The sequence below is a fragment of the Panthera pardus genome, unplaced genomic scaffold, assembly GCF_024362965.1.
Source record: "Panthera pardus isolate Hobbes unplaced genomic scaffold, ASM2436296v1 HiC_scaffold_25, whole genome shotgun sequence".
Lineage (NCBI taxonomy): Eukaryota > Metazoa > Chordata > Mammalia > Carnivora > Felidae > Panthera > Panthera pardus.
In genome coordinates, this window is record NW_026526821.1 from 78,869,261 (window position 1) to 78,895,725 (window position 26,465).

General features: G+C 37.7%; 1 protein-coding gene and 1 non-coding gene across 8 annotated transcripts in view; both read right to left on the reverse strand.

Moving 5' to 3' along the window:
• The window catches only part of USP34 (ubiquitin specific peptidase 34), a 250,742-nt gene that overhangs the window by 192,870 nt on the left and 31,407 nt on the right, over positions 1-26,465 (reverse strand). For all 7 annotated transcript variants that reach the window (XM_019430890.2, XM_053890716.1, XM_053890717.1 and 4 more), the window contains exons 2-3: positions 15,918-16,005; positions 1,662-2,082 (exon numbers count right to left, since the gene is read on the reverse strand). In XM_019430890.2, coding sequence (XP_019286435.1) covers positions 1,662-2,082; positions 15,918-16,005 — 509 coding nt within the window. The remainder of the gene's footprint in view (positions 1-1,661; positions 2,083-15,917; positions 16,006-26,465) is intronic.
• On the reverse strand, positions 14,938-15,081 carry LOC128773599 (U4 spliceosomal RNA). Its single transcript, XR_008417953.1, has one exon. It is a non-coding gene; the product is annotated as a U4 spliceosomal RNA (small nuclear RNA).

Consider the following 26,465-nt stretch of genomic DNA (forward strand, 5'->3'; position numbering starts at 1 on the left):
TAAATTTATTAAAATTTATTTAATTTAAAGATTAAATTTAAATTAATTATATTGTAATAAGCATAATTAAATTAATTTAAAATAAAAATTTATTAAATTTTTTTAAATAAAAAGGATGCTGAGCTGACATTTTTTAGGATGTTTACTAAATGATTCATTAAAAGGTTTCTATATGGAAAGATAACAAAGAATTCTAGAAAGTAGAGCACAATGTTTTAAAACATTTTTATGGAAAATTCCAAAAGGGGAAATACGCACCTCCTAGGCTGTTTTTAAATAGTCTCAATTCAATGTGAAAACATTTTCAGTAAGGAACTACTTTTTTCCAGATGAAGAAAGAAGTTTAGAGAAGTCAATATGAAGATTACAGAATAAGCCAGAGAAAATAGGCAGACTTTTTTAAAAAGCATGTGGTAGATCTGTTAAAGTTTAAAATGAGGTATTTTATCCAGAGATGGAGTCTACTTCATACCCCCCTGAATCTGAACTGCCCTCATTAAGTGCTTCAACAGAATGTGGTAGAATTTATACTGTTTCAGAGGCTGGACCTTAAGAGGCCTTATATACAAGCTTACACATTTGTCTTCCTGGAGAAATTCTAAGATCACCACGTAAAGAAGCCAATCAACTCTAGTGGAGAATGAGAGGCCATGTGGAGAAAACCCAAGGAGCCCTAGACAACATCCAGCACCAACTGTCAGACATGTGAGTGAAACCATGTTGGACCTTTAAACTCTTCCATCTCTCAAAGTAAACATACAACTGCCTAAGTGAGGCCACATAAAACCAATAGAATTGCCCAGCCAACTCAGACAAGCATGAGAAATAACAGATCTGTTTTTTTATGCCACTTACATAACACATTATCATATTAACTGTCTCAATTCCCACCATGTGTATAAAGTAATGCTATCATCTAAATAAACCTAAGGTGGGTTTCTAAACTCTTTGAAAGGCTTATAAAAGTATCACTAATGCAGTATGTCAAGCATCTTGACTTATTATAAAAGAAAGTACTATCATTTAGAACAGGCAGTTAAAGGGGCACCTCAGCGACTCAGTCAGTTAAGTGTCCAACTTCAGCTCAGGTCATGATCTCAAAGTTCGTGGGTTCGAGCCCCGCGTCGGGCTCTGTGCTGACAGCTCACAGCCTGGAGCCTGCTTCAGATTCTCTCCCTCTCTCTGACCCTCCCCCACTCACTCTTGTCTCTCTCTCTCTCAAAAATAAATAAACATTAAAAAAAAAAAAAAAACTTTGTAGTTAAGGATACTTTGTTTTCTTAATGTGAGAAATTCCAAATACTGTTACCAATGTTTCTAAGAATAAAATTCAAAATTCCACCTGCTTCTTTTTCCTCAATTATTACTTTCTGAAAGTATCATACTACAGCATAAGTGTACATCAGCAAAATGTTTTATATCACTGACAGTTTAATTCTTATGAGTTCAATCTGTGAATCTTTCCTTAATAGGACTATGTTAAGCAAATGTTCAACCCAAGTTGCTACTAAAATGGTTTAGATAAACTGGAATACTTTTTCCTAACAGTAGTTATTTTCATAAATTTTTCCGTCAATAATAACTCTGTCTTTATTCATGAAAAATTGACAACATAACTATAACTTAGTATTACTTAAAATTCACAAAATATTTTCACATACCTCTATAGTAGGATGAGTATTATGCTTGTACGCGGTATACAAAGGAAACTGAATTTGAAAAATTTTTGCCACGCATAGTAAGAGTTTTTCCTTCTCATCTGTACTCCATAAACTAAAAGGATCACAACTCTTTGAAGATTCCTCCTCAGTCAGATTACAAATTCTTGTAGAGTTTGATTTTTTTTCTATTGATTTTTGTCTTTCTGTACTTCCTTCATTACACTCTCTTTCTATACTCAGTGGTTCTTCCACTTGATTACTCTCATCTTGCCACGTGGAATCTATGTTAATAGTAGTACAATGTTTACAAAGCTGGTCCCGGAGTACTTGAACTTGGGCAATCACTAAGTTAATAAGTGCACACACTACTTGGTTAAAAATCTCCAAATGCTTATATTCCTTGAAGCAGCACAGACATTGCCTATAAGAGAAAGAAAATTTTTCAATAAATTAATGCTTTCTAGAGAGACAATTGTATATTTCAAGTAATATAAAAATTACAAATCGGCAAATCCTAAAGTACCTCTTTTTTTTTTTTTTTTTTTTTTTTTTAAGTTTTGGTCTCCTTTTTCCTGACAGGGTAGCACTACAGTCATTTATAAAGATAGCATCACACCAAAAACTGGTACTTCGGTTAGTAAAAAGTCACCAAATTAGGTTGACAGCTATAGTCTTCAGTGTTATCTAGATATTTATCTGCTTTTCCACATAAAGAACCATTTAAAAACAAGAATTGTGGCATCTATCTTTGCTTCTCTAAGCACTGAGTACTTCATATATGTTTAGTAAATATTAGGAAACTGGCTAAAATAAAAACCTTATTAGTAAAGCTGTTCTATTTTACATAAAGGGATTTGCAGCCAAGAAGTAAAAAAAAATGTATTTTAACATTACTAATTTGCTTGAAGGCTAACTTAGGAAGGGCATTCCTACCCTCTTTGGCTAATGAAAAGCATTTAGGAATAATATACACTCACACTCTTCAGCGTGTGTGGGTGTGTGTGTGTGTATACATAAATAAATACAGTAAGAGTAACTTATTACACACAAATCTAGTTAAGACATGTTCAGTTAACATTAATGCCTGACACACTGTGGATAATCAAAGAGTCTGGTAAATCAATAAATAAATGATCACCAAGTACCAGATTATAAGAATAATTCTTTCCAATGATGGATGACAACTGAAAAACCATTACTTACCTAGTTATATTATCAATTTAAATCAACTATACTGTAGTCCAAATAGAGCACCAACTCCCTTTATGACCATGTAGACATCATCTCATTTCTCCAAGTGTGGCAAATTTGAAGTATAGCCATAAACTCTTTAATATTCTTCCCTTTAAACAGTGAAGCCCACTTTTCCTCCCCTTGAATGTGGAACATACTTAATAACTAAAATCTATGTGGATGTGGCAAAAATGACTGTGTGACATCTGAAACTAGGTCGTAAGTGACAGTGCCACTCAGCCTTGCTCTCTTTTCAATCACTTGCTCTGAGAGAAGCCAATTATATGATGTAAAATAGTCCAGGGGGCATCTGGGTGACTCAGTCGGTTAAGCATCGACTTCGGCTCAGGTCATGATCTCATGGTTCGTGAGTTCATGCCCCACATCTGGCTCTGTGCTGATGGCTCAGAGTCTAGAGCCTATTTCGGATTCTGTATCTCCCTCTCTTTCTGCCCCTCCCCTGCTCCTGCTCTCTGTCTCTCAAAAAATAAATAAATGTTAAAAAAAAATTTTTAAATAGTCCAGGAGCCCTTGGAGTGGTCCAGATGAGAAAAAAAAAAAAAAAAAAAAAAAAGAGCTCACACGCTCACACTACTAATAAGCACCAGCTTGCCAACCAAGTAAGTGAGCCAACTTGGAAGCAGACCCTCCAGCCCCACATGAGGCCTGAGATGACCATAACCTGGCCAAAAACTCAACAGTACCTCATAAGAAATCCAAGCCACAAAGAACCAGCAAAACCACTCCCAAATTCCACTCCCATAAAAACTCTAAAGATAATAAATGTTTATTGTTGTTTTAAGATACTACTTTTTGAGTAATTTGTTACACAGAAATAAATAATACATCAGGCCTGTCTTCTCAGTTAGCAAAATGAAAGAGATTTTATCTCTAAGAACTCCTCCACCTTTAAAATTCTATATTATTACAATTTCCTCCGGAAAAAAAATTAACATATTACTGTTGGTATTTTTCTGACAAATAGCTTTTCTTTAGGTTCAGGAAAAATCAAGTTCAAAGTGAAGGATTATACACTGGAATATCTTTCTTTAGCAAGAAAAGAATCTTAGTTCCTTCCCAAAAAAGACCTTGAGGTCAGATTTAGATTAGGAAAGCCAAAGAAACAGTCAAATTTACTTTAAAAATTCAATGCCAAGGGGGTGCCTGTTTGGCTCAGTCGAAAGAGCATGCAATTCTTGTTCTCAGTGTCGTGAGTTCAAGCCTCATGTTGGGTGTAGAAATTAATTAAATAAAAACTTTAATTCATGAACATCTGGGTAGCTCAGTCAGTTGAGCGTCCAACTCTTAATTTTGGCTCAGTTCTTGATTCCAGGGTCGGGGGATCAAGCCCCACATCAGGCTCCCCCCTGAGCCTGTTTAAGATTCTCTCTTTCTCCCTTCCTCCCCTCCACCTCTCTCCCCTGCTCATACACGTGCATACGCTCACTCACTCTCTCAAATAAACAAAATTAAAAAAATAAAAAATAAAATTCATTGGCAGGAAATGGGCATCTAACTGACCAGGAAACTAATCTTAAAAAGACAAAACTTATGTATGAACAAAGAGCAAACTGCATCTAAGTTCTTACAGACCCAAAATATACAAATTCAAGAACTAAGAATCGAAGTGACAATAAACACATACACACATTTATCTTTAATTATTACATAACTTATACATTTTATTGTATGACACTCAATTCTGAAAAGTCTAGGCATTTTAATTCTCAACAGAGCATTTCTCTATATATCCCTACCCACAATGCAGGGGGCGGGGGGAAGAGAATGTGTGTTTTTTAAATAAAACATCACTTTCAGTTAAGCCCCAGCTTGATTTTACACTTAAGTTTATTTCTTCTCTGTTCTAAACCTCACTACAAATATACTGAAAGAAAAAAGACTTAACTCCATACGGTAAGAGATAATGGAAGAACAGTTAACAAATGGCAACAAATTTTGGATGACAGCAAAGGGAGTAATAGTAACTGAGAGCAGAAGAAATAAACTTGGAAGAGGCTATAGAAGGATTTATCAACAAAAATATCCACACCACAGAACACTGAAAAGGCTCAAGAACAAAGACCATCAGATACCTCTAAAGGCAGAGATGAAGCATTGGGCAGAAAATAGGACTAAATGAAAGGTACGGTTAAAACCTGCAGATTCCTAGGTAGCCAGGATACTGTTCCTACTTGATCCAGGGAAACAAGAAGTTTCCTCCTGTACATAAAATGAACAAGATTAAGTTCAGGAAAAACTGATGCTGAAGACAGGGATGATAAAAGACACTGAAAGGAAGAGAACTATGTGATACTACGACTGGTAAATCTCTCCAACTAATATGCCCCACCCAACAACCAGACTAAAATATCTCAAGGCCAAAGGCTCGAAGACATTTCTCTTAGAGAATATGAATGACCTAAGAGAAAAGCCTACTTATCCCTGGTAATGAAGCTTGCTCACCATTTTCCAATCTACAGAGTGGGCCAACATCTGAGATGGCCCCAACAAAGAACTTCTGATCCATCTTTGAATGCTCATCTCTTAACCATGTAAAGATAACCAGTAAGACAAGCAAGGAAAGCTGCATCACTAAAGGTAGGTCAAAACAAATGGTAAAAAGAAATTCAAAGAATGTAGATAAAATGCAGAAAGAAAAAAGGTTTTAATAATGTATGTCCTCAGAAACAAAGAGTGGATTACTGAAACAAGAACAGAATACTATTAAAAAATGCATTCAAACTACAAAAGAGACCTTCAATGTGTACAAATATACATTATATAGCTTTTGCATACACATCAATCACACTTTAAAACCCCATTAGAATTATAGCAATTTGACAGAAGAGCATGCAACTCTTGATCTTGGGGTCGTGAATTGGAGTCCCACATGTAATGCACAGATTACTTAAATAAATAAATAAAACTTTAAAAATAAATAAGATGGGGTGCCTCAGTGGCTCAGTCAGTTGGGCATTCAACTTCAGCTCAGGTCATGATCTCACGGCTTGTGAGTTCGAGCCCCACATCGGGCTCTGCATTGACAGCTCAGAACCTGGAGCCTGCTTCAGATTCTATGTCTCCTTCTCTCTCTGTCCCTCTCCCACTCATGCTCGCTTTCTCTCTCTCTCTCTCTCTCAAAAATAAACATTAAAAATAAATAAGAAATAAAATTAAAATTTGCCAATTTGTAAAATTCAACAAAAGTTCCACAAGGTAAAAGTAAAAAAATCTCCAAAAAGTGGTAGAGACAAAGAAAAATAATGGGGAGAAAAAGGAAAGCATACCATCAACCAAGAAGACATAATATCTGACTAATAATACTTCCAAGAAGACATAATACAAAATCTGAAGGTTTGGAAATGATGAAATTACAAAATATTTCAGAACTGAAAAACCCACCAAAACACCTACCATCATGAATCTTTTTTTCAGTTTGAGAGGGAGGGAGGTACACACACACACACACACACACACACACACACACACACACACACAGAGAGAGAATATCCCAATGCAGGGCTTGATTCCACGAACTGTGAGACTGTAACCTGAGCAGAAACCCAGAGTTGGATGCTTAACCAACTGAGCCACCCAGGTGCCCCTCATCATGAAATTTCTAAAACTGAGCAGGGATGAAGATCCTAAAAGCTTTCAGGGAGAGTGGAAAGAGTGACAAGAAGGAGCTCAGGAATAAAAATAGCTAATACTTCTCCAAAGCTATATGGGGGTGGAGGAGGTCTGGATGACTCAATCTGCAGAGGATGTGACTCCTGATCTCAGAGTCTGGAGTTCAAGCCCCATGATGGAAGTAGAGCTTACTTTAAAAAAAAAAAAAAAAAAAATTCAAAGAAGGGGCACCTGGGTGGTTCAGTAGTAGGTTGTGCATCTGACTCTTGATTTCAGCTCAGGTCAGAATCCCAGGGTCGTGGGATGGAGCCCCACACTGGGCTCCCCACTGAGCATGGAACCTGCTTGAGATTCTCTCTCCCCCTCCCCATCCCCTCTCCTCCTCTTCACACTTGCTCTCTCAAAAAACATAAAAATAAAAAAATAAAAAACCTCACAGCAATATCAGAAGCTAGAATACAATGGAGCAACACTTTTAAATTTTTTAAAGAATATAATTTTCTACCCAGAATTCTGTATTGAAGTCTTCAAGATTAAGGGAAGAACAGAAACTTTTAGGTCTGAAGGGTATAAAAAACACCTGTCTCCCACGCACCCCTTCTCAGAAAAGATGTCATCTTAACAAAACAAAGAAGTAAACCAATAACAATGTCCACGTAGAATTCTGGAAACTGGAGATCCAAAACAATATAAAAGCAAAAGGAATTTCAAGGATGATCTGAAGAGAAGATAGCTATTTAGTATCCCTAATGAAAAATCAATAATTGGAGTAGGAAGATAAAGGACAAAGAAGATTTGGGAGAGGGGAAAGGGAGGGAAAAAACTAATCATATAATGATATATAAAAATATAAAACTTAGTATTAAGAAGAGTTGAAGAATTTGGAATGAATCAGTGACTCACACCTGGAAAATTTTAAAACACACCAGGAAACTCTTGGAAACAAAAGATAAACAAGAACTTATTTCTTGTAAAATATAAAATAAGCCACAGAACTTTTTTTGGCTCATCAATTACCCTGAGAGAAAGGGAAAGGGTAAAAGAATGTAATCTTTATGTATCCGAAAAGGAAGTTCACAGGGTGGACTTAAAATTGAGGAGTGTCTGGGTGGCTCACATGGTTGAGTGTCTGACTTCGGCTCAGGTCATGATCTCACAGCTCATGACTTTAAGCCCTGCGTCGGGCTCTGTGCTGACAGCTCAGAGCCTGGAGCCTGTTTCAGATTCTGTGTCTCCCTCTCTCTCTGCCACTCCCTTGCTTGTGCTCTCTCTCTCTCAAAATAAATAAACATTAAAAAAATTTTTTTTCATTGATACATGAAGCAACAGCAATATAATAAAACGATTTCAGAATATAGAAGTTAATATCAAAACCAACATCTGAAAGAGTTAAAAGCAGAAGGGGAACTGAAGAGATAGGGGACAATGAACTTTATTACAGGCCTTTTTGCATTTACTTTTTAAACTCTGTACATACTACTTCTATTTATATACCAATCTCTTACATACCCTTCCCCTATCTAAGCTTATCCTATGTTTTTCCTAGTCCTACTCCTATTATTACCACCCTGATAAGACTTTCTTACCCAAGTAGAGTTACATGCTGCTTGAGTAGAATATGGTTACATTTAAGAACAAGCTAGTAGGTTTAGAAAAACATACATAATAAAGGCCATATATGAAAAACTACCAGCTAACAACATATTCAATGGTGAAAAACTTAGAGTTTTCTGCCTAAGATGAGCATGTCCACTCTTACTTTTATTCAACATAGTAGTAAAAGGTCCTAGCCATAGCAATCAGACGAGAAAAAGCAATAAAAGGTATCCAAAATGTAAGGACGAAGTAAAATTCTCACTATTTGCAGATGACATGATACTACACATACAGAACCCTAAAGACTCCACCAAAAACTAGAACTGAAAAATGAATTCAGTAAAATTGCAAGACTGCTGCTCTGACAGTGCAGACCCTGCTTGGGATTCACTGTCTCCCTTTCTACCTGTGCTCTTCCCCCACTTGCATTTTCTCTCTCTCACTCTCTCAAAAATAAATAAACATTAAAAAAGAAAAGAAATTCAAGACAACACAAAGAAATGGAAAGACATTCCATGCTCGTGGGTTCAAAGAACAAATACTGTTAAAATATTCATACTACCCAAAGCAATCTACACATTTAATGCAATCCCTATCAAAATACCAATGGCATTTTTCACAGAACTAGGACAATCCCCAAATTTGTATGGAACCACAAAGACCTCAAAAAGCCAAAGCAATCTTGAAAAAGAATAACAAATCTGGACGTATCACAATTCTAGACTTCAAGTTATATTATAAAGCTGTACTAATCTAAACAGTATGGTACTGGCACAAAAACAGACAAATAGATCAGTGGAATAGAATAGAAAGCCCAGAAATGAACCCATGATTTGAGGGTCAATCAATCTTCAACAAAGGAGGAGTGGGATAAAAATAATGGGAAAAAAAGACAGTCTCTTCCAACAAATGGTGTTGGGAAAACTGGACAGCTATGTGCAAAAGAATGAAACTAGACCATTTTCTTACACTATACACACAAATAAACTCTAAATGGAGCAAGCACTTAAATGTGAGACCTGAAACCATAAATATCCCAGAAAGGGGGACCTGGGTGGTTCGGTCGATTGAGCATCTGACTCTTCATTTTGGCTAAGGGCATGGTCTCACACGTCGTGGGATCAAGCCCCTTGTCAGGATCTGAGCTGACAGCCCAGAGCCTGTTTGGGATTCTCTCTCTCTTCCACTTCCCCTCCCCAACGTGTATACACATGCACCACACCCCACCACCCCCCCCCCAACGCCTCAAAATAAACATTTAAAAACAAAACTCCTAGGAGACCACAAGCAGTAATTTCTCTGACATCAGGCATACCAACATTTTTCTACGTACGTCTCCTGAGTCGAAGGAAACCAAAGCAAAAATAAGCTATTAGGACTTCATCAAAATAAAAAGTCCCTGCAGAGATAATAAAACAATCAACAAAACTAAAAAAGGCAACCTGCTGAATGGGAAAAGATATTTGCAAATGATGTATCTGATAAAGGGTTAATATCCAAAATATATAAAGATCTTACACAACTCAACACATACACACAATAACACAATTAAAAATGGGCAGAAGACATACAGATGACCAACAGACACACGAACAGACATGTCATTACTTATCAGGGAAATGCAAATCAATACCACCATGAGCTATCACCTCAAATCTGTCAGAATGGCCAAAATCAAAACCATAAGAAAAAACTGCTGGCAAAGATGTGAGAAAAAGGAACCCTCGTGCACTACAGGTGGGAATGCAAACTGGTACAGCGACTGTGGAAAATAGCACGTGGGCACCAGTTAAGTGTCCGACTCTTGGTTTCAGATCAGGTCATGATTTCATGGTTAGTAAGTTCAAGCCCCACATCAGGCTCCATGCTGACAGTGCAGAACCTGCTTGGAATTGTCTCTCTCCCTCTCTGTCTCTCTCTCTCAAAACAAACTAAAAAAATTAAAAATTAAAAAAATAACAGTATGGAGATTCCTTAAAATATTAAAAATAGAACTACCCCACAATTCAGTAATTGCACTACTGGGTATTTACCCTAAGAATATGAAAACACTAATTCAAAAGGATATATGCATCTGTGTATTTATTGTAGCATTATTTACAACAGCCAAATTAGGGAAGCAGCACAAGTGTCCAAATAGGTAAACAGATAAAAGGGTGGCATATACATACACATGGATTATTACTCAGCCATAAGAAAGAATGAAAACTTGCCATTTGCAAGGACATGGATGGATCCAGAGAGTATAATGCTAAGCGAAATTAAGTCAGTAAGAGAAAGACAAATACCATAGGATTTCACTCATAAATGTAATCTAAGAAACAAAACAAACGAACAGAGTGGGGGGAAATGACAAACCAAAAAACAGATTCTTAACTAGAGAACCAATTGATGACTTTCATAGGGGAGGTGGGTAGAGGGATGGATGAAATAGGTGTAGGGAATTAAAAAAGAGTACACTTATCTTGATGAGCACTGAGTAATATGTAGAATTGTTGAGTAATATACAGAATTGTTGGATCACTATACTGTATACCTGAAACAAATTTGACACTGTATATTAACCATACCAGAATTAAATTTTTTAAAAAATGAAAAGAATTTTTAAAAAAGAACGTAACATGATAAAATCTGTAAATGTCTAACATAAAATACATAGCTCCAATTAAGAAAAAAATTTTAACTCAACATTCATGAGGAATCTACATGTCAAAACTAAATTTTTTTTTTTTTTTAATTTTTTTTTTCAACGTTTTTTATTTATTTTTGGGACAGAGAGAGACAGAGCATGAACGGGGGAGGGTCAGAGAGAGAGGGAGACACAGAATCGGAAACAGGCTCCAGGCTCCGAGCCATCAGCCCAGAGCCTGACGCGGGGCTCGAACTCATGGACCGCGAGATCGTCGCGGGGCTCGAACTCACGGACCGCGAGATCGTGACCTGGCTGAAGTCGGACGCTTAACCGACTGCGCCACCCAGGCGCCCCAAACTAAATTATTTTTTAACTTGGATTCTATAATTCCATCTAACAACATATATTCCAATGGATCTAATGTTTTTCCTGGCCTGGTGCTATGGAACACACGAAAACACCGTTAATCCACGGTATCCAACCTCAGCAAAAGGTTTTTTCAATTTATGAACTAATTTATAAGAAGCACTACTTTATAAGTAATGGTCAATATCCATATCCCACTCAATTTATCAATATCGCCAAATTTCTTAATGCCAAAAGAAAACACACTAAAGAGTGTAGAACATACACTCATCTATTCAAAAGCAACAGCTTCTAAAACTGTTTTTAAAGTTTACTGAGGCAGTTGGCTGGCTCAGTCAAAAGAGTATGCGACTCTTGATCTCGTGATCACAAGTTGAAGCCCCATGCTGGGTGTAGAATTTACTTAAAAACATAAAAGTTTACTAAAACAATGAAAAAATAAAAGCAACATCCTCAAACATTTATCAACCACAAATGGCAGGTATGAAAGACACAATTTTTAGCCTGAAAATAAAAAAACCGATAGAACCTCACCCTTGCTGGTACCCAGAATTCTTTCAGGAGAGAAAACATGAAATAAAATTTAAAAGTAGACTTTGTAGGAAACAGTAAGAGCCTTGAATGTCTGGTAAGGAATGTGGAATTTACAAGACAGAAACCTAAGCCTGTTTTGTGGTAAGTTCTAAACAAGTCCAAAAAAAAAAAAAAAAATAGGCACCGTTGTTATCAGCCAATGCTTTTATCATCCATGGTATTACTTTCAGACCTTTATATGCTCTTTTCTTAACTTGTATTCTTCAATTTATTGTCTTAATCTTCTCTGCCTACTTTGAATTAGTCTTCCTCCCATTCCATTCCCAGTTGCAATAATAAAATAAATAATAACTTTTTAAACTAACATATACAATTTCCCTGATCTTACAGACAAAATGAAAGATGTCAGTTATACAACTGCTACACACAATTAAAATGATGATGGGGGTGTCTGGGTGGCTCAGGTGGTTAAGCACTGACTACGGCTCAGATCATGATCTCATGGTTCGTGGGTTTGAGCCCCGTATCAGACTCTGTGCGGACAGCTTGGAGCCTGGAGCCTGGAGCCTGTTTCGGATTCTATGTCTTCCTTTCTCTCTGCCCCTCCCCTGCTCATGCTCTGTCTCTCTCTTCTCAAAAATAAACATTTTTTTAAATATATTAAAACAATTTTTTTAAAATGATGACAGATAATACCTGATGACATGGAGAGACTGATTTTTCATACACAGTCAACTATAATCAGACTCTAAAACATAAATGTAATAAAATCATATTTTGTAAAATTTTAAACTGTATAGTTCACAAGTTCATGCCAGAGCTATACCAAAAATATTACCAGTTGTTACTGTGGGTAGTAGCCTGCCTTTTTGTTTTACACGTTGATTCTCTATTTTCTCAAAGTTTACAATGTTTACTTAAATAGGAAGATAGGAGGAAAAATACAAAATATTAATACAGCTGTAATTCTCATAAATATTAAATTCTTATCAATACACTATTTTTAATGTGAACATACTCCTTTACCTATATTCTAGTCAATATATTAAAATAATGATTCTTGGTCACTGATAATCTTATGAAGGCTATTAATAGTACTTTTCTCCCAGAAAACCTATTAGGAACATTTTGTATGATATGTCACGGGTTCAATAGTGTGCTAAGGTACATTTACGGACTACCATAATCATGGGTCTCCAAGTTAACAATCTCTTTTGAAGATTAACTGTGCCTTATTAATTGCTGTTTATCACCCACAAGAACCATCATCTTAATCTAGGCAACAATATTTTCTCATGCCTAAGAAAAAGACTGTGGTGAGGCGCCTGGGTAGCTCAGTCGGTTAAGTGTCTGACTTCCATTCAGGTCATGATCTCGCAGGTCATGAGTTCGAGCCCCACATCAGGCTCTGTGCTGACAGCTCGGAGCCTGGAGCCTGCTTAGGATTCTGTGTCACCCTCTCTCCCTGCCCCTCCCCCGCTTGCGCACGCGCTCTCTCTCTCTCTCTCTCTCTCTCAAAAATAAACAAACATTAAAAAAAAGAAAAAAATGAGAAAGAAAAGAAAAAAACTGCGGTGGGTGGGAGGGACAAGAAGAGACTAGGCAAAACTTTTTATCACAAAATACTGTGATCCACCTGGGTATTATATTATCAATCCTCTCTTCCTTAGCACGAACAATGAAGACTTTAACATTCTACTTTTGGGTATTTTTTTACTACCAGCTAAAAACTGTTCATACTTGGGGCGCCTGGGTGGCTCAGTCGGTTAAGTGTCCGACTTCAGCTCAGGTCACGATCTCGCGGTCCCTGAGTTCGAGCCCTGCATCAGGCTCTGGGCTGATGGCTCAGAGCCTGCAGCCTGCTTCCGATTCTGTGTCTCTTTCTCTCTCTCTGCCCCTCCCCCGTTCATGCTCTGTCTCTCTCTGTCTCAAAAATAAATAAAACGTTAAAAAAAAAGTTAAAAAAAAAACTTTTAAAAAAAAAACTGTTCATACTTACCAATATGTCAACAGAATTTTAGATGTTAGAAATTATTTTCTAGTTCAGCTTTTCAAACTTTAGTTTATATAACATTCAATGTATATCATTTGCTAAACTAAATTTTAACAATTTTAATTAAAATAGGTGTTTATTAAGATCTTTTATCAGAGGGGCACCTGGGTAGCTTAGTTGGTTAAGCAACCAACTCTTAATTTTGACTCAGGTCATGATCTCAAAGTTCATGAGTTCAAGCCCCACAACCAGCTCTGTGCTGACAGTGCAGGGCCTGCTTGGGATTCTTACACTCTCCCTCTCTCTCTGCCCCCTCCACACCTCCCCCACTTGCACTCTCTCAAAATAAATAAAACAAAACAAAAAAGATCTTTTGTCAGATACTAGGCTTAGCACTCTCTTTACAACCTAAGATAGTAGTACCTTTATTATTATTATTCTCATTCCACAGTAAGGAATTAAGAACTTACTTACAAGCTAACTAATCTGTCATAATTATCTAGTAAACAGGTGATAAAGAAAGACTCAAGGGGCACCTGAGTGGCTCAGTAGGTTGAGCATCCAACTTCGGCTTAGGTCATGATCTCACGGTTCCTGAGTTCAAGCCCTGTGTCAGGCTCTGTGCTGACAGCTTGGGGCCTGGAGCCTGCTTCGGATTCTGTGTCTCCCTCTCTGCTCCTCCCCTGCTCACACTCTCTCTCTCTCTCTCCCTCAAAAATAAATAAAGATTAAAAAAAAATTTTTTTTATAAAAAAAAAAAAAAAGACTCAAAGCCACATCAACCTGGTTCCACAGCCACACTCTTAACCACTATAGTCTAGAACAAGAAGAGATAAAAGTTAAGAGGATCTCTGTAGTCTGGGGACAAACATCCTTTGATATTATAATAAAACCTACAAGTTATGGCTAAAATTATATACATCAATACTTCCTTTGTAATTTCATTCCCATCCACATACTCTAGGTTAAAAATTCCTGATCTAAGGATTAAGAGTATACATCAATGATAAAAGTGAACTAAGAATGGAAAATGTAACTTCCACCCAGCACCACCAATAGCTAGAGGTGAAACATGAAAATCATTTCTCTGAATTTCACTTTACTTTAGTGGCATAGCACATTGCCACCTCACTGTAGTTACAGCAAATACATCCAAAATTATAACTCAAATGCAACATTACTCAGCAAATCCTTTGGACTACTAACGTTAATTTTAAATCATTAACATTAGTATTAGGAAATATTCAATCATTTACTCTACCCATAAGGAAAGGAACAGAGGTGTTGGCAACCATTCCTAAATTTAGCCAAAAGTAAATCAGCTGGCTGAGACTCAGAAAAGAGACACCAATAATGATGGCATGTAAGTTTTCAATCAGCCATAATCACGCCTCAGATAAACCTCACTGGCTACAATACTGCCACTGTGCAAAGCTTGGCATTTAAGTTTTAAATAACTACAATCTCAACCTTTTGTATTACAAATATGTGTACCAATTTTACTGACAAAGAAGGAAAAAACATAAGAAAAAGGGATTATTACCTAGAGCAAATGCTATTTGAAGATAAACTCTATGATCAGCTCGACTGTGAACCTCAGGACATTTATTTACGTTAGCTGCATTTAACATGTTCACTAATCATTGCACACAAAGCTTCAAACATTCTTTACCCATAAGAAAAAAATTTTTTTCTACCCATAAAAATTTTAGGACTAATGGGACAGGCAAACAAGTAAAAAAGAATCTTTAGCCATGACAGACTAACATCATGTTGAGAGAACAGGAATTTTCAAATTCCTGTTACAAATTTTGATTCTATATATATTCTCAATATATGTATTTCTTAAAAATTGGACTAATACACCTATTTATTATGCAAACGGAACAAATAAGAAGTGGCCTCCACAAGGGTCAAAGTGTCCACTACCATAGAACTGATTTTTTTAACAGATTAATTTTGTTATAGGTCTCAATCTATGCCATAAAAATTCTTTTATCTCTCAAAATAATTGTTAGAATTTCATTCACTCTATTTCTAAATAATGAAAGAGGAGTTAAAGAACCTGATTTTTATTCTCATGTTTTAAAAATAAAACCATCAGTGGCCTCATGTTTAAGAAGGGAAGAAGATTTAATAAATATCGATCAACTGTCACTTACTGACCAAAGGTATACAATCGAACATCCTAAAAAGTAAATTTCATGACAACCAATGCCAATTTAAAGTACAACTCACAAAGTTAGTCTTTAAAGTACTTAAAGATGCATACCTCTGTGTCCAGGAATTGATATAAGCAAATATTTTGAGAGTATGTTCCTTTCTGAGCTGCAGTCCATCACCACCTTCTATATCTGATACTGAAATAAAGTAGAAAAAATACTTTTTAAAATTAGGAATAAATAATGTTAAACCAGTATTAAAGACAATACTTACCAAAAAAAAAAAAAAAAAAAAAACCTAGATTTACAAGTGCAAATATTTCAGATATTTTTAACAGATGTATTGAAGGAGTGAGGGAGAAGACACTTTGCCAGTTATTCTAATGTTGTCTCTCTACTTCAAATCCACCTTCTGTTCTATGCTTTGTGATGATGGGGCTGGAACTCTGCAAGCTATATTTTTCATCTCCAGCTGGCTTCCTGTTAAGATCTTCCTCCACTGCCTGCATGGCACTAAAAGACTAGAAGGCAGGAGGAGACCACGAAATGTTAGTCACTCAGAAGCAGCACTGATTCCAAAGGGCAGCTTCCAAGAACCAATCTCATGGTACTCCTCTCAGAGGTACAAGAAATAGCCAAGTAGCATCTCTTAACTTTAAATCTGAGCTTCCTTCACAGGGCCCACTTCTAAGTGACTCTGAGTGACTCTTAGATTCTGACAACCCTCCTCCTTTGTTTCCCCAGGCTTCAGGGAAGAGCTGCTTCCTCAGTTATCGTAGTTGTTGTCATTCATCTTCATCGTCGCCTTCCTCATCATCTCTGGTTGTCCTCCTGGTCCCATTCATTCTTTAAATCTCTAACATTTGTATAAGTACTTCTCTTTAATAAATTGCTTCTTCAAGCCCCTGAATGGACCTTGACTAACATACTGGCATTTCATATACAGTATATACAACTATAAAAGGAATCCAAAGTTAAATCCAGAAGGGAAAAGTGTTTTCAAAAACTACAGTTTGCCTAATGGTCCAAATCAATGTTCTAATGTAAAATGTTTAACTGTGTAAGACTGAAGTCAGCAAACTTTTCTTTAATGGGTGAGAAAGCAAATATTTTAGACTTTGCAGGCCATACAGTCTCTTTCACAACTAAGCAGCTCTGCCACAGTATTTTGAAAGGAGCCACAGACCATGTGTAAACAAAGAAGCATCAGCCATGTTACAAAAACAAGCAGCTGACAAGATGTGGTACACTGGGCCACGGTTTGCCAACTCCATTCTAGACAAAGTCCAACAAGATAATATCACCCTCAGCATTTAAGTCTTCACTGTATCTAAAAGTCATACATTCATATATTTTTTGAGTACTGTATACCCTCAGTAGTAAATATCTGACGGTAAATGAAATGGTAACAATCCCCACTTTATGGAACTTAGTCAAGTGATGAAGAGTAAGGACAAAAAGAGGTGAATGAGTAAGTAAAACTACTCACACATATTGTGATAAATGCCAAGAAGAAACCAAGTAGAGTACTGTGTATCAAATATAAGCATAACCCACCGCAGAATGAAGAAGTCAGGAAGAGAGTCTCTAAGTAAGTGATTTGTAAGCAAAAACCTGGTGTTAAGAGTTCAGAAATTAAAAAGAGAAAGAAAAAGAAACGAAAGCACTATGTGTAAAGAAGCTCATATTTGTTTATTTATTTTGAGAGAGTATCTGTGCACAGGAGGGACAGAGAAAGGGGGAGAAGGGGAGACAGTGAGAGAGAATCCCAAGCAGACTCCACTATACTCACGTCTTGCACTGTCATGGAGGAGGAGGAGCCCAACACGAGGCTCAAACTCAAGAACCTTGAGATTGTGACCTAAGCTGAAATCAAGAGTCAATAGCTCAAATGACAGAGCCTTCCAGCCACTCCAAGTTCATGTTCAAAGAGAATCCCCAGGATGACGTGAAGGGAGATCCAAGACAGACTACTGTGCACAAATCCCAAGGATACTAGTTCAAATAGGATCAAGAGAATAAAAAGACCGGGATGCCTGGGTGGCTTAGTCGGTTAAGCATACGACTCGATTCATGGTTCCTGGGTTCAAGCCTCACACTGGGCTCTGCACTGGCAGCACAAAGCCTGCTTGGGATGCTTTCTCTCCCTTTCTCTGCCCCTCTCCTGCTCGTGCTCGCGCGCTCTCTCAAAATAAAACATTAAAAAATTTTTTAAAAGAAATAATAAAAGGACTTTAGGTAAGATGGTTCAGAGGGGAGGGGATTAAACATATACTTTACATGTAATTTAGTCTCTTAAAGATTTTTAAAACATCTCAAGCTTGCAGGGGCAGACAAACTCATGCATACAAATTGACAACTACTAATTACAGGAATGAAAGACACTGTACAAGAAATGTAACTACAGTATAATACTGTGCTCAAGAGTATTTACGTGATCCTAATAATATAAATACACAATACTAATTCTAAAACAATTGGAAAGAGGTGGCAAGGGTAAAAAGGTTAATTCTTTGGGGTGTCAGGGTGGCTCAGTTGGTTAAGCATGTGACTTCAGCTCAGGTCATGATCTCACCATTCATGAGTTCAAGCCCCGCATCAGGCTCTCTGCTGTCAGCACAGAGCCCACTTTGGATCCTCTATCACCCTCTCTCTGCTCTCCCCGACTTGCACTCTCTCAAAAATAAACAAAAAAAATATTTTTAAAAAATGCTAATTCTTCCATAAACGGACATAAACAGACCAACAAATCTTTCATAGGAGCAAGTCAACAGTTGAAAATACCTATTAACATGTAACAATATAATCTTATTACACAGGAAAGTAAAATCTAGGGGGAAAAATCAGATAAAACAGAAAGTAATTACCTCTAGGAGAGAAAAAGTAGGACTGCTGGTAGAGACTGCTGAGTTTTGTTACAAGCCTGGCAAAACTATATAACATTTCAAATAAGGCACATATTATTTAATTAAAATTAAAACAGGAGTGCCTGGCTGGCTCACTCAGTGGACCACATGACTCTTGATCTTGGGGTGATGAGTGTGAGTACCACTCACAGAGTGGTTGGATACCAAGATTTCCTAACAATAAAAAAATCATGGGGCACCTGGGTGGCTCAGTGGTTAAGCGTCTGACTTAGGCTCAGGTCATGACCTCACATGACCTTGTGGGTTCAAGCCCCGCATCAGGCTATGCTGACAGCTAGGAGTCTGGAGCCCGCTTCAGATTCTTTGTCTCCCCCTCTCTCTCTCTCTGCTCCTCCCCCATTTGTTCTCTCTCTCTCTCAATCAAAAATACACAAACATAAAAATAAAAAAATAAAAATAAATAAAAAAATTAAAAAACTTCAGGGCGATTGGGTGGCTCAGTTGGTCGAGTGTCCAACTCTTCATTTCAGCTCAGGTCATGATCTTTCTGTTGGTGGGATCAAGCCCCACAGCAGGCTCTGTGCTGACAGCGAGGCGCCTGCTTGGGATTCTCTCTCTCCCTCTCTCTCTCTGCCTTTCCCCCCATATAAATAAATAAACTTTAAAAAATAAAATAAAAATCTTTTTAAAAATAAATAAAAACAAAAAAGGAACAAGGGCCCATTATCCAGAACTGAATTTTTTTCTTAAAATTTTATTATTAAGGTTTTTAAAATTTATTTATTTTGTGAAAGAGAAAGAGAACAAACAAGTGGCGGAGGGGCAGAGAGAGGGGAAGAAAGGGTGATAGAGGAGCCCAAGCAGGCTTCACATCATCAGTGCAGAGCTCAACCCAGGGCTCGAACACACAAACCGTGAGTTCATGACCTGAGCCAAAACCAAAGGACATTAAACCAACCGACTGAGCCACCCAGGCACCCCTATATTTTTATTTTATTTTTTAATAATCTCTATGCCTAATGTGGTGCTCAAGCTCACAACACCAAGATCAAGAGTTGCATACTCTACCAACTGAGCCAGTCAAGCGCCCCAGAAGATATTTCTTATAAACAGCATTCATACTATACCTATTTCAGGACTGACATTAAAGTTTAAATATCAACCATATGTATTCCTTATTCTTGGGCAGTTTGCAAAAATATACTGTAAGGCAAAACTTTAACTGGAGGAAGGGAGTCTTTTTAAAAATATAAGTCATGCCTGGGTGGCTGACTTTGGCTCAGGTCATACTCTCACAGTCTGTGGGTCTGAGCCCCACATCGGGCTCTGTGCTGACAGCTCAGAGCCTGGAGCCTGCTTCAGATTCTGTGTTTCCCTCTCTCTCTGCCGTTCCCCCACTCACGCTCTCTCTCTCTCTCTCTCTCTCTCTCTCAAAAACAATAAATACATAAATAAATTAATTAAAATTAAAATTAAGACTAGTTTTAGTTGAGTAATAGAAGAACCCAAACAAATGAGTAAAATGAAAAGTACTATCTATTAGAAGTAAAGGGGTATGGGCGCCTGGGCAGCTCAGTCAGCTGGGCATCCAACTTCAGCTCGGGCCATGATCACATGGCTCGTGGGTTCGATCCCTGCATGGGGCTCTGTGCTGACAACTCATGGAGCCTGCTTCAGATTCAGTGTCTCCCTCTTTCATCTGCCCCTCTCCCACTCATACCCTGTCTCTCTCTCTCTCTCTCTCTGTCTCTCTGTCTCTCTCTCTCTCTCAAAATTAAACATTAAAATTTTTTTTAAGTAAAGGGGTATTTAGGTTAATAAACCAAATCTCTATGCATCAAAATGTCTAGCATACAAATTCAAAATGATTAATGATAAACTTGTAAAAGGATACAGTATAATACCATTTGTTAACTTTTAACCAACTGTCTTGTATGGACTCATGTACAATTACAGAATAATTACATACACTATAATGATACACATCCTCATCAAGAGAAAGGTCTCATCTGGGTAAAAAGATACAAGGATAGGCAAGAAGTACTTTTAGCTGTATCAATTTTTATTTTTTTTTACGAAAGCCAATATAAAATATTAACAGACATTAAATTTGGCAAGCACATGTATATCTAACTATTAGGGTTTTTTTTTAATGGGTCTAACCTATTTTCATAATTTTTTCCAGTTAAATATGCCAGATTCAACATACCCTTTTCCTTCCACTTCCTCCCCAAAACTCTACTAAAACAACAAAAGAAAACTAACATCCAAGGGCAAAAACAACTAAACGTGTAAGAAGAGGACACCTGACTTATTAGTAAAACCACCCTTATTAGTAAAACCAACCAGAGACTGAGGAAGAGAAATAGGCTAATTTTTTTCCCGTAAAACCTCAGAAAAGCTCAGGAATTGGAAACATGGAATACCTCTGATAGCAGGAATACAGGTTGAGCTAAAAGATATTAAAATCTTATTAAAGAAGGGGCGCCCGGGTGGCTCAGTAGGTTAAGCGTCTGACTTCAGCTCAGGTCATGATCTCACAGTCCGTGAGTTCGAGCCCCACGTCGGGCTCTGTGCTGACAGCTCAGAACCTGGAGCATGCTTCGGATTCTGTATCTCCCTCTCTCTCTCTGCCCTTCCCCTGCTCATGCTGTCTCTTTGTCTCAAAAATAAAAAAAAATTTAAAAAAAATTCAAATAAATAAATAAAATCTTATTAAGAAGCAGTTAAGACATCCCCTCAATTCCCCCTTCATACACACACACACAGACATACACACACACCACACACTCTCCAAACAATTATGTTGTCTCTCTGGAGATGCTGAACCAGAAAGATCTAGTTCGGGAAACCATGCAGCTGAAAGCCATGAGTGTCATATTGAAAACATGTATATGTCTCTGTACAAGCATTTCCTAGTATGTCACATAAGCATTCCTGAGAAGACTCATGTGATACAAAATCTTGCCCTAAGGAATAATAAGGCTGGGGCGCCTGGCTGGGTCAGTTTGTGGAACATGTGACTCTTGATCTTGGGAGTCATGAATTCGAACCCCACATTGGGTGCTGAGATTAGTTAAAAATAAAATCTTAAAAAAGAAGAAGAAAGCTAACAACAATAAAACAAGGTTAGGAGCAAACTATTCAAAACCTATGAAACTTTATGGCCAGACCACTGATAAAAAAAAGTAACTGTCTGATTTAAAATTTTAAAAATACTAGCACAGTTAAATCCCCATTGGCATTTGCATCAAACCAGTGTCAGTCAATATTCTGCAGATTTAATGCTTCATCTTTTGATATAAAGAGGCCTGAGGGTATTCAATTCTAATAATGATTTCCCCCCAAAATTAAAAACTGAACATAACCATTCTCGTGAATCCATCACCTTAATGACTTCACACCTACTTCACCTTGTCCACACAGCTTTACAAACTAGAAAACAGAGGGGTCCATGAAGGCAACAAACCAATCACTATATGCACAAGAAGGCATTTCTTTTTTTTTTTTTTTTTTAATGTTTGTTTATTTTTGAGAGAGCGCACGAGCAGGGGAGGGACAGAGAAAGAGAGAGAGACAGAGAGACAGAGAGAGAGAGAGACAGAGACAGAGGAGACAGAGAATCTAAAGCAGGCTCCAAGCTGTCAGCTCAGAGACCAATGTGGGGCTTGAACACCACGAACAGTGAGATCATGACCTGAGCTGAAGTCAGATGCTCAACCGAGTCACACAGGAGCCCCTAAGGCATTTCTTAAGACTGTCAGCTTTATTATAGTTTCTTCATGTACTAATAGGATCTTCTATTTATTTCCCCCACACAACCAACACCCCAGGGTCTTCTCTTTAATCATACGAGAGCTTGCATCAATCACTGTAAAACATTAATATGAAGGGGGGAAATCCCCTAAAAACCAGTAAGAATGTTACATTTTTATTAATATTATTCCTCTAATTGTGTATGAGCTTAATTTTTGTCTAAAAAGAGAATACCTTGTTCTAGATCAAACTATATACTCAGTGTTGAGCCTTATGGCACTTTTCCCCTACTCAGCTCCAGAAATTCTGGTAGTCCAAGCAGGAGGTTGAAATATTCTTCTCCAGTAATACTAGCTGGACCAAGACAGGTAAAAACAATCCTTTTGACCAGGAAGATAAGGAAAAGGCATAAGGCAGAAGTATATGCCAAACAAAAGCCTAACAAGGTAACAACACTTGATATCCTGCAAGCCAAACATACACCATCCATCAGGGAGAAGTTTCTGACAACAAATCCATTACAGAATAAAATATATTGGGGAAAGAGATAAGGCAACTACTAAAAACAACCTCTTGGCTTGTAGATTTCAATAGCAAGCCCTCCAACCCCATGAACTGAAGCAATGATACAGATGGAAAAGAGGAGAAGGGGTGGAGGGCTCTCAGGAAGTAGGATTCTCGGGCGCCTGGGTGGCTCAGTCAGTTAACTATCCAACTCTTGATTTCGGCTCAGGTCATGATCTCATGGTCTTGGGATCGAGACCTGAATCAGGCTCTGTGCTCAGCATGGAGTCTGCTTAAGATTCACTCTCTCTCCCTCTGCTCCTTCCCCACTTGTATGCATTCTAAAATTTAAAAAAAAATTTTTTTTTAATTTTTTTAAAAGAAAGAAGGATTTTAATCCTCTTGCCAGAAACTTAGTGTTTAACTTTGCTCTTCTGTAGAAAGATTCTGAGAACAAAAAAAAAAAAAAAAAAAAAAAAACCCAAGAAAATGTACCTAAGCCATTAAAAAATAAAAGAAGAAACCTGTAAGGAACTATATTACAACACTAAAGGGTCAACCACCTGACCAGGTAAAAAGAAACCATAGTACACAATGCCAGTTTTCCTTCCGCAGCCTGCAAACACAGGGACCAGAATGGCTGCAACAATCCTATCTCTCCGTAACACAAAACACAGATGACATACCTTGTGGAAAAAGCCTATGTGTAGTCAGACACCTGTCCTCCCCGCTAAGGCCCACCTAGCAGCCTAACAGTTCACCAACACAAGCTTTCCAATTCATTCCATTATATCTACCCCATAACCAGTAAGGGAAGGGAAGGACATGGTATTAGGGCCAGACAAACTAGAGCTCTCCAGCCAGAGAGCTAACATCATACTCAATGGTCAAAGACTGAAACCTCCTCTAAGATGGGGAGCAAGACAAAGTAGCCAAACTTTCACAAATTCCTTTCAACACAGTATTGAAAGTTTTAGCCAAAGCAATTAGGCAAGAAGAAACTGGAAAGAAAGAAGTAAAATTACCACTTGTTCACAGATTACATAATCTTACATGGAGGAAACTCTGAAAAGTCCACCAAAAAAACTGTTAGAATAAATGAATTCAGTAAAGTAACAAGACACAAAGTCAACATACAAAAATCTGTTGCATTGCTATACAGCAAAAATGAACAATCAGAAGAGAAAATTAAGAACACAATTGCATTTATAATAGTATCAAAAGAATAAAAGACTTATGGGGCACCTGGGTGGCTCAGTCAGTTAAGCATCTGACTTGATTTCAGCTCAGGTCATGATCTCCTGGTTCCTGGAATCAAGCCCATGTTGGGCTCTATGCTGGTAACACCAAGCCTGCTTGGCATTCTCTCTCTCCCCCTCTCTCTGTCCTTCCCCCGCTCACGTGCTCTCTCTCAAAATAAATAAACTTCAAAAATAAAAAAAAAATAAAGGTCTTAGGAATAAACCTAACCAAAGAGCTACAAGACTTGTAAACTGAAAATCACATCACTGAAAGAAATTAGTGACAAATAAATAGAAATCTCACATTCATGAATTGGAAGATTTAACATTGTTAAATGTCAACATTGCCCAAAGTCAATACAATACAATCCCTATCACAGTCCCAATAATGGGGTGAGGAGCACAGTTTTCTTGCAAAAATAAAAAGTTCCACCCTAAAGTTCATATGGAATTTCAAGGGATCCCAAACAACCAAAACAATTTTGAAAAAGAAAAAAGTCTGAAAAATCAACACTCTGATCTCAAACCTAAGTACACAAATCAAAACCACAATGAAATATCACTTCATACCAATTAGGTTGGCTACTATTTACAAAAAATAATAACAAGTATGGGCAAGGATGTCCCAAAACCACTGTGCAGTTACCAGGAATGTAAAATGGTATAACTGCTATGAAAAACAGTAGTTACTCAAAAAACAAAAAGAAAACAAAACAAAAAACATAGGGGGTGCCTGGCTACCTCCATTGGTGGGTGAAGCATACAACTCTTTGCTTCACCATACAACTTTTTGCTTTTCCACAACTCTTTGTGGGGCCGAGTTTGAGCCCCACATTGGGTGTCAAGATTACTTAAACAAAAAAAAAAAATTAAACACACAATTACTTATGATCCAGAAATCCCATTTCTAAGTGTATATATTTTAAAAAATTGAGGGGCACCTGGGTGGCTCAGTTAAACATCCTTATCTTGGTTTCAGCTCAGTTCAGGACCTCATAGTTCATGACATTAAGCCCCACATCCGACTCTGCTGACAGTGCAGGGAGTGCTTAGGATTCTTTCTCTTCCTCTCTCTCTGATCCTCCCCTGTTCATGGTCAAGCATGCACTAAAATCTCTCACGCTCTCTCAAAATAAATATTTTTAAAAAAGAATTGAGGGGCGCCTGGGTGGCGCAGTCGGTTAAGCGTCCGACTTCAGCCAGGTCACGATCTCGCGGTCTGTGAGTTCGAGCCCCGCGTCGGGCTCTGGGCTGATGGCTCGGAGCCTGGAGCCTGTTTCCGATTCTGTGTCTCCCTCTCTCTCTGCCCCTCCCCCGTTCATGCTCTGTCTCTCTCTGTCCCAAAAATAAATAAAAAAAGAATTGAAAACTGAATCTCAAAGAGATACTTGTATACCTATCTTCATAGCAATTCACAACAGGCAAAAGGTAGAAGCAACCCAGATGTCCAACAGATGAATAAACAAAATAAGTGTATATATACACAGGAATATTACTCAGCCTTTAAAAGGAAGGAAATCACACACTACAACATGAATGAACTTTGAGGATATTATGCTAAGGCAGTTGCAAGAAGACAAATACTTTATGATTATTATTCTGCTTAAATGAGATATCTTGTGTAGGCAAATTCATAGAAACAAAGTAGAATGGTGGCTGTCAGGGAAATGAGTCAGCTTTCAACATGAAAAAGTTCTAGAGATCTGTTGCACAACAATGACAATATTCTTAACACTACCGAACTATACACTTAAAAATGGTTGTAATGGGAGGGGCGCCTAGGTGGCTCAGTCGGTTAAGCGGCCGACTTCGGCTCAGGTCATGATCTCGCGGTCCGTGAGTTCGAGCCCCGCGTTGGGCTCTGTGCCGACAGCTCAGAGCCTGGAGCCTGTTTCAGATTCTGTGTCTCCCTCTCTCTGACCCTCCCCTGTTCATGCTCTGTCTCTCCCTGTCTCAAAAATAAATAAAACGTTAAAAAAAAAAATTAAAAAAAAAAAATGGTTGTAATGGGGGAGGAAAAGGGGGGACCTAGGTGCCTCAGTGGGTTAAGCATCAGACTTCAGCTCAGATCATGATCTCATGAGTTCAAGTCCCACATCAGGCTCTCTGCTGTCAGCATGGAGCCTACTTTGGATCCTCTGTCTCCCTCTCTATCTGCCTATCCCCTGCTCATGCTCTCTCTCTCAAAAATAACATTTAAAATAACATTTAATTTAAAAAATGGTTGTGATAGTAACTTTTGTTTTTTACAATTAAAAACATTGTTAATAAAAAAAAAAAAAAAAAAAAA